The 12,630-nt window shown below is 33.6% G+C and overlaps 1 protein-coding gene across 2 annotated transcripts; it reads right to left on the reverse strand.

Annotated features, from left to right (window-relative positions):
* Nucleotides 1-954: 954 nt before the first annotated feature.
* On the reverse strand, nt 955-6,679 carry LOC120192554 (protein EMBRYONIC FLOWER 1-like). Of its 2 annotated transcripts, XM_039195313.1 has the most exons (7): nt 6,474-6,679; nt 6,160-6,391; nt 5,877-6,045; nt 5,320-5,723; nt 5,127-5,240; nt 3,592-4,997; nt 955-2,913 (listed from the first exon to the last, which is right to left on the reverse strand). In XM_039195313.1, exons 3-7 carry the CDS (start codon nt 6,032-6,034, stop codon nt 1,207-1,209), a joined length of 3,789 nt encoding a protein of 1,262 aa, XP_039051244.1. In that variant the 5' UTR covers nt 6,035-6,045; nt 6,160-6,391; nt 6,474-6,679; the 3' UTR covers nt 955-1,206. The 2 variants fall into 2 exon arrangements, with proteins under 2 accessions (XP_039051244.1, XP_039051243.1); XM_039195312.1 differs by having other exon boundaries at nt 6,160-6,679.
* Nucleotides 6,680-12,630: the final 5,951 nt, after the last annotated feature.

The following is a 12,630-nucleotide window of genomic DNA, read 5'->3' on the forward strand; positions in this document are numbered from 1 at the left end:
TTTAAAGGTTATAAAAATTCATTATTCTTGTAATGATTTTTTAATCATTTCCAATGAATTAGTTTCAGGTAATTCCAATTCAGTTATGCAAATAGTAGCATAGGTGATACATACGTGTAATGATATAATACTTCCACCGTATGCAGCAATATGTTATATATCAACATTGTGTATTTTACTTCAATTAAATCCATCATATTTAGGTTTTGATGAGTCAATCATGTCTCAATTATTGATCCGATCACTGTATTATACTTCTAAAAGAATCCAAATTTTTTAAATATCGAATAAACAAAACTAGAGTTCCAAAAACATAACAAACGATTTTAATCAAATTTGACAATTTAAATTAAATCAAGTTCTTTTTTAAAAAAGAGAAAAATAAATAAAATAAATTTTGATTAACGAAATCAAACATGTGAGAAAACAAAAGGTTTTTTTTTGGTGTTGACAAATACAATGGTCTTGCAAAAGCCAAAACAAGATGATACCTAATCAATACGACCAAATATATTAATACAGAAATCAACCCAAAAACAATACAATATCGTTATGAAACTGAATAATTGTTCCAAATCTAATTCATACCAATAACAACCATCTTAATTTGTTCCAGCCGATACAGATACGATATCGATACGGCACTAGCAACCATGATTTGAAATCATGCTTAAAAACACGTTATATTGTCCATTCTCTGTTTCTACTCCCACTAGCTGCTAGAGAAAGGAATATAGAGTTATACGGGTGAGAAACATGCCCTTTTGAGTACTAGAAAGGGCAGTATTTAGGTTTCACAAACCTTTGTCTAGAACAACACCAGTATTACAAACCTCTAAAAGATTCAGTTGGTAGTGGTGGGGGGCATATGCAAAAACTTTTACAGGCCTTATCATCAACAACCATATTCTTTTCACGTTCTCAAAGCTCGAAATGCAAGTAGAATGGCCTATGTAGAGCAATAAAAAATAGCAACTTTGTGTTGTGAAATATTACCGGTTTTATGTCTTGAAGCTTCATAAAGCATTTAAGCTTTTCTTAACCAAGGCATCAAGGTGCATGGGATTTTGCCTGCCGAAAATTACACAAGTTGAATGCTGATTGAAAGAATGCAAGTTCCCCAACGGACGGAATTAATACATATGAACAGAAAATGAAGACAAATGCGGTTCTGTGGTGCTATCAGCTTATGCAATCATCACTGTCTCATGAAGTTCGATGACATGACTGCTCTTCTCTAACGGTAGGCTTCTTCTGACGCTTGCGCCCAGTAAATTTTACCATCCCAGATGAGGTAGTTCTCCTTCTAAATTTCAGGTCCTCACCTCTAATCATGTATATATTTCCTGCTCTAGGAGCGGTAAAATCAGCAGGGTTTCTATTAATGGAGCAGATTTCATTCTCCGAACCGCCTTTTGGATGGAAAAGAGTACCACTCATTGTTCGAGCCTCCTGCTTCTGTTTGTTTGCACTCACTAATGCTTGAAGCTGTGTCCGAAACATCATAAAATCAGATGTGCCAAGCACCATTTTTGGCATACTATGAACAGTACACATTCCACAAGTTGTATTTAAGCCACTACTTGAAGATACATTTTTTTGTGATCTGCAATTTTTATTCTGCCTTTGTGAATCTGAGCACTTCTTCTTCTCTCTCTCTCTAGACTTCAGTGATAATTGAGCCGTAAAATCGCTTGCCTTCTTGAAACTTTTATCATCCTGAAATGATGTAGGACTGGCTGAAGGTGTAGCTGACGTACATTCACAGAAACTCTCAGGTAGATGTATTTTTCCATAACAATCATAGGTTGGATGTTTCATTGAATAGGTCCTATCTCCCCGAGAAGGCAGGCTCGAAGACACTTTAGAGTGCTGATGACCATGAGAGGAAGTTTTCTTAACAAATCTTTGGTTCCCATCCACATCAACCGGCACACCTGACTGTAACCCTGCATCCATTAGGCTGAGTAAATGCATGGCAGGTATGGTTTCATTAGAATACAGATTGATTGACCCCATCCCGTTATGTTTGCAAGTAAATGGGTAATCTGCATGTGCCCTAACGACTTCCGAATCAAACTTCCTAGCATGCTTTTCAAAATTTGAAGCCTGGTTTAAGAAATTCCGATTTTCATTTCCACTCGCATTTCTCTTAGGCAGATTTCTATGGCAATGTGAAAGAACATCAACATCGGCCACCTGATCTCTACACCTCTGAGGAATCCCAAATAGATGGGGCATGTTTTTTGGTATGGTTGACGGCCATAAATGAACAGCTTCTTTATTCTGTTGCGGAGCACTCTGACATGAGTTACAAACTCCCAATGCCTGCAGACTGGCTGGAGGGGACCTCTGCCCAACCATGTTCCCAATCCACTGCCAATTTTGAGCACTGTTTTGCCTGCTGGAATTGGCAGCAGAAATTTGGGCTCCATTCAATGGCTTCTCTCTACATAGAGGAAAAGGCTTAAAGCTGGCAGCGGAAAAATTTTGTTCCAATTGGCTCATATTGTACTGATTCTGATCCAGATTGGAGAAAATATCAACTGATTTTTGCATATCATCTCTTGCAATTTTGCCAATTCTTCTGTTTTTAGCCCGCGGTTTAGGTTTTTCAGTGGCCTCACGAAGCAGGCTCATCTCTTCACTTCCATATACTTTATTGAGATCCACCCTGATCTGATGACTTCTGGTGTCATTGGTTGTTTCCAATGTCTGTTTATCAATTTCTCTATCTAGAAGACACCTCTCATATTGATTCTTGGCCATGAGTTCAACAATCTCCATGGGTATGTAATCTGAAGCTCCTTGCCCAGATGCCCTTTCAGCTCGTTGACCATAATTCTTCCTAGCAATTGCTGAGTGGTCCAGAAGCTCCACAGATTTCCCGTTATTGCTTTTACCACTGAAATCCTGTTTAAAAGAGGGAAAACGATTACAGGGAAACATAGGGTTACACCTGTCCTAAAGGTTTGCTATATTCTTCCAGGTATAAGTTTAACCCATTTAAAATTGTCAAACGAACATGACTGCTTATGTTAATCAATTGCAGATAATATATAAGATGGAATGAGCTTATAGCCGAACCAAAATGGTAAATGCACTATGAATAAAATTCCATGGTATAACCAAAATGAAAAGTTGAGGTTGGAATAAGCACAAGATAAATACATCACTTTTCGATGAAGACAGGTATGAAAGTACAGTAGATTCTCACTTTTGTGGACCTGTTTTCTCCAAAAATGAGTCAACTTTTTAAGGGATTCTTATATCTCCTCCTGCAGAATCCCAAGTCCATGAGTGTCATAACCTTGTTTGATTAATAGCTTATCTTCGAATTCAAGGTCATGGAAAAGGGAATGTTTCTATGTCAAAGGCTCAAATGCGTAAATAACTTAATGTGAAAGCTCCAAAAATTTAAACTGAATGTTATCATAACTTGAATATTTTGTGTATAGCAAAACTATCCTAGTTGCAGAGGACCAAAATCAAAACTTTGGGGTGGGGGTACCAAAATTGTCCTGCCATAAATAACTTGTTCATTTTTTATATGCTAACCGGTAACAAGAGTAACAAAAGAAAAGCTCATACCACTTGCTGAACCAAAGAACAGCTCCCAACTTCAGCACAAGAGTGGTGCTTTTGCTCCTCGTTCAAGAATGGTATTCTGTGTATAGTTCGGTTACTGTTGAGGTCAGCATGCATTCTCTTCCAAAGATAGGCATCCAGTTCAGATTTAAAAGGAAAACCAGAGTTCCCATCAGAATTCATCTTTAAATCTTTCCTCCCAATCTCATATTCAGTGTGAACACGCCCTTGCCAAGGCAATAGAGGTGGTAACCCATCTCTGATTGGAGTAATATATTTTCCATCATATGTTTTGCCAGGCAAGAAATTATTAAGTGAAAATTGCATTCCTCTTTCAGCTGATGCATCCTGGGCTACATAAACAGACCCAGTTTGTTGTATTTCTACATCTTTCCTTGATATCAGACCTTCTCTAAGCAAGTCATTGTTCCAAGGAATAGAAAAAGCATGTCCATCAAGATTTTGATGGATCTTACTCTTTTTCTTCAATAAATTAGATTTTTTCTCCGTCTTTTGGGCAGACTCAGAAAAGGGATCCAACTCACTGTCTTTAGATGCATCATTTGACTTGTACGGAACAATGCCAGTGGCACCGCTCTTAGTGGTATCCCCAGCCTTTTTCTGTCTCTCCTTCTGCAGTTTTTCTCGAGACAGACCAACAGACAAATATTCATCAAAATTTTGGGTCTTTTTGTTTTTCATCTTTGCTGCAGGACTTTTATCCACCTTAAGGCTAACTAAATGGCTCTTTGCACCAGTTCGTGAGATACTTCCATTAACTGTACCATCTGAATCAGGAATTGGAATTTCATCAGTAGTTTCTGCACTTCTGTTGAATTTCCTAAGATTTTTATTCCCACTATTTGCAGAGCTCATTTCCCCAAGCCTCCGTTCTTCATCTTGTGGCAACTTCCTTTTCCTGCTAAGAGACAAATTGCTAACAACATTTCCTTGGAAACTGACATGATCATGGGGAGCAGATACTGAATCTATGCCCATAGGTGCATCAGGAATGGCAGTGGAAGGAGAATCTTCTGAACTTGCAAGATCATTTTTTTCATCTTCATTTTTACCCAACAATTCTGTCAGCAGCCGCACCTTGCGGGTCTTTCTTCTTCCAGATGAACTTCCAAGCAATATCTCAGCACTTTCAGATGATGCATAATCACAACCATCTAATTCCAATGAAGGGTATTCAACTGTACTAACCCCATTAACCATATTGACTACTCCAAAGGGACCACGAGTTTTCACTAACTCCATCGGCTGAACAAAAGTAGAAGCATGATTTTCTGCTTTATGTGTTTCAGTGGCATCCTTGACAGTGCAACTGGGGTTGGACACAGGAACAGTATCGCCAGCAATTTCATTATCCTTTATACTGGGTTTATCAAATTGCAGAGAAGCCACTGTTGCAAGAATAAGAAGCAAAGTTATTGCAACAACTGCAGTTCTACTTTCAGTTGCAAAGCATGAAACAGATTTATCATTTTAATTAGTATCTGTTCATAGTATACATAGTAGACATAGTGACATACCTTTATTACCTATATGAAATGTCCGCTTCATAAGACTAGAAATAACATCTATTCCATCATATTGTGAAATATGGGTTTCTTTGCTAATGTCATTTTCTAAGAGATCTGTTTTCCCTGTAAATTCACCAAATATAATTAATACTCTAATGTAAAAGTAAACATGAGAACAAATTGAGCAAGGATAGAAATATACCTATGATTGGTATATTAGCAATTTTAGCTGCTTTCTCACTTTTATCACTGCTATTGACATTCACACGAGCACTAACATCAGATTTTCCCGATACAACATCAATCTTTACGGGCTGCTGCAAATCTGATAACCGAATTGTAGCACCACCATTGGATGACGACAGGTGAGGACAAGAGCCAAAGTTTTTCAATTTGCTACCATTATTAGCAAAAGTTCTTTCTTCAATTACATTGCCATCAGCCCCGATTTCATGCAGACAGTTTTGGCAGCACCACCATCTGAACTTCGGGACGAATAAAGGAGGAAGCTTACAGTCTTGTTCTTCAGATATACTCAGGTCACTACCTAATGCAAATGGCCAGCATTTCCTCCAGTTTTTGTGGCGCATCTCAGAAGCGTATCCACTGCATTCAAAACAAAAGGAAATTAACAAAGTTCCAACACAAATATTAATGTATTACACATAGCAAGTCCTGGACTATTGTTAAAAAGAGCTATATCTATATAAAAACGAGCAAAAAGTTTACCGAGAAGCTGTGCACTGAATAATGGCTTACCGAATGGAAAAATGCTCACACTGCCCAGCATCAATGTCATCATTAGCGTTGACGAGATCTATAGATATTGAGTCAATCTTTATTGGTGATTCCCCAGACTTGGGGACAAGATTAGAACTGCAACTCTGAGTTTCCACGACCACAATGGTACTCTCCATGTATGTGTAAACTGGTTAACATCACCAATGTTAAAAAATAAATAAAGCTACAACTGAACGTTTCCCGTTCAACTCATATATATATATATAAACATTTTTAATTAAAAAAATCTAATATTGAGCACATGTATAAGCAGCACTCAGTCCCCGAAAATAATTGACAAAACGGCCGACCCCTTTAAATTTCCCGTTTCAACATTGAATTTTCTGAAAATTTCCTTTGAATCCGCTTTCAGATTCAACAAGTCACTATGCATGTCTCCATTTTTCTCTTCTTTCTTCACTGCACAACGCAAATTTTGCCTCCATGCGGCGGTCTCCTCGGCCTCTGGGAAGGCTATTGAGGCATTTTCTTCACTGTAAAACCCAAAGGCAATGGTGGAATTGGAGGAACCGGTAAGTTTCGAATTCAGAAAAACAAGAGGGCAAAGGTACGAACCGGGTCATGGGTGGCGCCGCCGCGTGGGTTGAAGCTTAAATGCAGGGAGGGTCGCGCCTGTTAGCGTTAGGGTTAGATGAGACACTGAGGTTTACTTGGCAATTCGAGAATTTAAAAAGGCAATTTTGGGGATTTGGGAATAGTGAAATTTGGGGGGTAGAAAGAACTGAAGAAAGTGGTCGGGTCTGCTCTTTGCTATTGCTGCTGAGCCCTTTGCTTTTGTTTGTAGGGGAATCGTTTATATATTAAAAATTTTAAGCGTATGAAATTTAGGAAAATTTAACATGTGAATTTTGTTGCTGAAAAAAAATATATTTTCAGAGAAAATCCAATAAGAATATACTAACAAGCGTTTAGTAGAGTTTAGGAGCATTAATTGAGTTGAAAGTCAAAAGTTTAGGAGTATTAATTGAGTTGAATATCTTGTGAGTAATTTAAGTTTGTTTTGTTTCACGAGAATGTTGTTTTTTTAGATATTTTAAATTTGGATAATTGTGGTTAAAAAAATATTAATATATATTAATTTGTAATCATTTAAGATTATTCAAAAAAAAGTTTAATTTGATTAATGTCTGAGTTGAACTCGATTCGATACTTTAACAAATTAAGTCGAGTGAGATTCAATTTGACTCTACAAGCTTACGAGCAACTCGTTTTTTTCTTAAATTTTTTAAGAAACTGATATCATGATTTTAGGATTGATTACACATAGTTAAATTTCTTTACTTTCAAGAACGATTGTAATATATTAATTTGATGTGTTTGCAAAATGTTACTTTGACTATTATATACTAACGATAAATATTTTTTTCTCTCATTTGTATACTCTTATTTTTTAGATCCGATGCTAATAACAAGGGCAACCAATTTTACTATTACATATAACTAATGTAATTATTGATAGATCGATTAATTTGAGTTAAATACTGTAAAATCCAATTATAAAATGATTCTTTTAATTTAATTTGTTTTAATCATAACATTGAGACTTAAATCTATAATACAATGTTGTATGTCGCTAGATCAAATGATTATTGTATACGTGTTAAAAGAATGTGATTGTTGTATACCAGTTTTAATAAACGGTTTTCTTCGATTAAGAAAAACACAATTTAACAATTTAAATTAGCCCTAACACTAGCCAATAAAATAGATAGGTTTAGGTTGGAACATTTACATTACATATAATTGGTTTAGGGCACAAAAACAATTACTTTTAAAAGAATAAAAAAATTAAAAATCAACTAGACTTCTAAAAGAAATTTGTATTCGATTAAGTTTTTATCGTTAAATTAAAAAATAATTAATTATTTTATCAATGTATCATCATTGATTAATTTTTATCACTAAATTATTAATAAATCAATAAAATAATAACATGTAATATATTTTAAAAATGTCACGTCATAAAATATAAAAAAATATTTTCTTTTTATCATTTCAGTTCCTAAGACTTTGCTGATTAATACATAAAATTATAAAAATATAAAAAAAAATACTAAAAACAGTTAAAACCATAAAACTTATAAAATGTTCTAAAATATAAATTATTTTTAAAATTATAAATATATGAGTTATAAAACTATAAAAAATATAAATTTTATAAAAAATATTAATAAATTAATAAGAATATAATAAATTATTAAAAATTATTATGATCCATATCTTCATACCGAGCATCAAATATCCTTCTTCGTGTCTTCCTATTGATAAAACTTGAAAAAAATAATCAGATTGAATGATAGATTCTTTACTTGACGAGATGAAAAAACTTTAATCAAGTCATATAAATTATAATGAAAACTAGGGTGCGAGTGTTGGATTAAAGTTCATAATTATGAGCACATATATATAATATATAATGTTATCATAAAGTATGATAAAAAATTAAGTGACAAATTAGGTTAAACGTGACATGATCTTAAAGTGTCGTGGAATTATAATATATATATCATAAATTGTATTTATAATTTGATGAATGATAAAATTATAAATACTTAAAATACCGACCTAATACTCAATATATATAAAGAGTAAGTGATCATCAATAAATAAATTAATTTGTATTACTCTTATTCTATCATAGAATCAAAGAAAGACTTAAGAATTTGAATTTATCAATTAATTTAGATACACTTCTGCATATAATATTTTATTATTGATGATTTAACATGATAAATCTTAGATTTTAATTTTATATCAATTAAGTTTTTATTCTATCAACGAGTTCTATTCCCTATTCGATAGGTTAGGGTTTAACCGTTTAAGGAAGTGAAGAGGATAAACACCATTTGTCTGAATTATGACACGTCGGGTGAGGGTAGAAAATGTTAGTTGAAAGCCTTAACTTGTGGGTTAAGTATTGGACTAAATTTGGTCGTTGCTTTGTTTATCCTTTCTAAATTAAGATATAATGGAATTATTTTGGAAAGAAACTGTGTCCAAATATTGCAATTCACGGTATTGTGTGTTTCTTCCTCATATCCAAAGTAAAATTGTAAATTGGTTACTTGTCCAATGCTTGTGGATTTGGTGTTTTTCTTTATTTAGTATTGCATCCCTTTTCACACAAAGTTCGGTGCTTAATCTCATATTTTTTTCTATGGGTATACGTTTTATTAATATAAGTAACTGGTAATTAAAGATGCCGACAATTTCAAATTTGTAAAATAAAGTTAAAACTTAAAATAAAAGTGTTAAAAATAAGATTAAACCATTCGTCGAGACGTAGAAGCAGACCTATAATAAAGAAATATTATATCAGTAAACGACGAACAATAACACGCTCTATATATATACACATTCATCTTGGATTAACATAGAAAATTGTTAACCAATATTCTCTTAATGGCTTATGCAACTTTAATCTATGGGCCGGTTGCTGTAAATATTTTAAAATTTAAATATCAATTTTAAATTTTCACTCATAGTTTATAAATGTATTATACAATTAACCCTAAAATTTACTGTATACATAGTGTGCATTGTGCAATAATAGAGAAAGGAGTGGGTGGCTAAAGTGGATCCAACACAGTAACTTTTTCATATGTGAGAGGCATGAGTTTTTACTGTACATGGGGTCTGGGGTTAGTGAAGTGAACCCATTGAATTTATGTGAATTTTGGCCTCCATAGGTGTTGAATATTTTGTTGGGTCTAATGACAGGCTTAAAGGGATGCATCCTCCTCTAAATCGATGGCCTCCTAATACTATGTTGCCGTCATATATAACTTGACATTAGCATACCCAACCGATTCGATCTAACATTCTTATAACATAATAAAATTAATAGAGCGAGAAATTCAGTAAGATGATAAATAACTTAATGAATAATAAAAATATGTTTAAGCATATTAAGATAATATTTTACGTACAAAGACTTAGAAGAACATGGTAATCAAATCCATTAATCATAAATCAACCGTATAAACATGTTTAGCTTAAGTTTCAATACGATGATTTGTGATAAAAGTCTAATAAATAGTGTATCATCTCGTCTCACCATAACTCGAATTTTGTAATAACACAATATATATCTCCAATAGATATAGACCCAAAATACAAATGCTATGGACCCTGTAACATATCAATTATGCCTTATGTTAATTAAATTGATCATAATATACTTTCTATTTTCATCTCAATTTATGAACTTACCAATTTATTTATCATATATATTTTTTTCATATTGTTATCACCAATAAATATGATCAAATCCACATTTAACATAACAAACTCACATGAGATTTAACGTACACATACTTTATCAATCTTATATGATAACCGAAGTTTGATAAACATACTCGATAATTAAATTATACAAAATATGCAATAAATACTATACACAACCATGATTAAATATCAAAACCACAAAAAACTCAATCATGATAATGTTCACCTAATTAAAACTTACATTATGTCTTAGATTTATCAACTTACTCGATATTTTTTGTTTCTCTCTTTTCTTGAAAGTTCTAACTTGCTCTTAATGATGAAACATACAGTTTATAATCAATACAAGTATATAAACACCAATCAAACTCAATTTATCCAACGCATGCATCATAAATGAACATAGGGTTCAAGTTTCTTTACTTAGCTTGGATTCCAAAAGGAAATATACCATGTGGAAGTCTGGATCACAAGCTTTCTAAATCTCACTTTAGTTTAGACACGCGCCATCAATTTTTGAATAATTTATAACTTTCTCACTCTAGAAAATCAAGTGTTCAATAATGGAAGTTCGTGGTTTTTAAATGATGAATCAAAATGGTAAAGGATGAGGTTTTCAATTTTGATAATTAAAATCGGTGGATAGATTTTTAGGGGTTTTAGGTGTTTAATACATATAATATATTATTAGTTTATAATATATATATATATATATATATATATATATATATATATAACATAAAGTTTATAGAACCCATCAAGTGGTGTCGGTAGTAAATAAAAATGTTGTTATTCTTAATTCCTAAAGGTTTTAGATTGTCAAATAAGATATTATCTTGTAATCATCCTAGGCTATTGAAATAAAATATGTGATCTTTATGGGTTTTTTCATGCCGAAAAGATAGGGTAGAATTCATCCATAAGTTATATATATATGGATTAGGATTATGATCCATTTATACAATACAAAACTCTTTAGTTTTACACAGATCGAGGACCGTTGGATGAGTGAAAATAGATAGTTGAGATTAACTCCTAGTTTTTTTTCCCGTGAATATCTTCTCATTTCCTACTGTTAATTGATCGCGTGTAAATGTATGTGTTGTGGCACGCAATTATGTGCAAGTATAAACAATCGATGCAAGTAATATAGTAGTAAGTGAGTTATCGTATCCACATAGATTGATGGGAATTTTTTATGTTTGCAACAGCTAGAACTAGGTGTCACTATTAGTCCTACGATTCTTGTCTAAAAAGCAAACAATAAAAAAGTGTATGAACAGGCGAAAAAGTATTGTCGAGGCAAGAAAAAATTGTAAAGTGCAGGAAACGGAAAAGTTTGGTCGAGGCAGTAAAAATATGCGAAAGTAAACAAGTAAAAGTTGTCAAGGCAATAAAAATGTTCGAGTTTCAAATATTCATAAAAACCTCACACAATTAGACTTCTAACGGGGCACTTGGGTTGGGCTTGCTACGGTGACAATTTATTCTACGTTTATGATTATTCAGAATGCTATGCTTGTGCTGCCTGACAAGATTCACTAGAGTGTTTCAGGTCTTTTGCTATTGCAATACTACTCGGCGTGAACTACAACCCTTGGTTTGTCAAACTGCTGTTGCAGCAATACCCCTCAGTGTAAACTATAGATTTTGACCTATCTTACTCAAGTTTTTACCCTTTTTAGTCGAATGAAACCATCTCCTTATCTCTAAGGCGGATTAGAACCTCACCATACTGAATTAGTTCCATTATTCACGTAGATCTACCCTAACTCTCTCGATATTAGGCATTTACTCCTAGAAAAATGACAATCTCTCGAAGGCTCTTACAAAGACTAGGAATGTTTTGTCCTGGCACCAGGCAATCTCTCGAAGGCTCTTGCAGCGTCAAGGCAAAATATTGAAACAATGAACAAAATAACACTTAACATAAACAAAAACTGCATCAATCATTAACAATTGAACAAAGTATCATTCAAGTGTCATCTACCACCGAATAAAACAATTATGATGTGGTAACTATCATCCAAAAATCATTCATTAAGTACAACCCTTGAAAAGGTATGGAAATGAAAAACAAAGGAAGAAAAACTCCCAAAATCATATCTCTGTCGTGACATTATACCACCACCACGCCTGTTATGGCGACCATCCTCTCTCGAGGCCTAGTTGCCACTCCAATGAAGTCCGACTATTGAGGGCACCACAGACGGTCAAGTGGGGAAAGATGTGAAAATGAGTGCAGTAGCCGCCTACTACAAGCCTCATGTATATTATTCTCTCTCCTTCTCGATTCTGATCACCCTCTTTTTGAAGAGTTATAATGTGGTATTTATAGTGAGAATTTCTAGGGTTTAGTACCCTTGGAAATTCCGTAAATACCCTTAATGTTATACCCATTTTGTGAATGATATAACAACTGGCAGTGGTCTCAATTAACTTAATAAGGGCATGAGTGCAAGTGAGGTTGAAGTTGGTCAAGTGA

The sequence above is a fragment of the Hibiscus syriacus genome, unplaced genomic scaffold (genome assembly GCF_006381635.1).
Source record: "Hibiscus syriacus cultivar Baekdansim isolate YM2019G1 unplaced genomic scaffold, ASM638163v2 tig00116975_pilon, whole genome shotgun sequence".
NCBI classification, from domain to species: Eukaryota; Viridiplantae; Streptophyta; class Magnoliopsida; order Malvales; family Malvaceae; genus Hibiscus; species Hibiscus syriacus.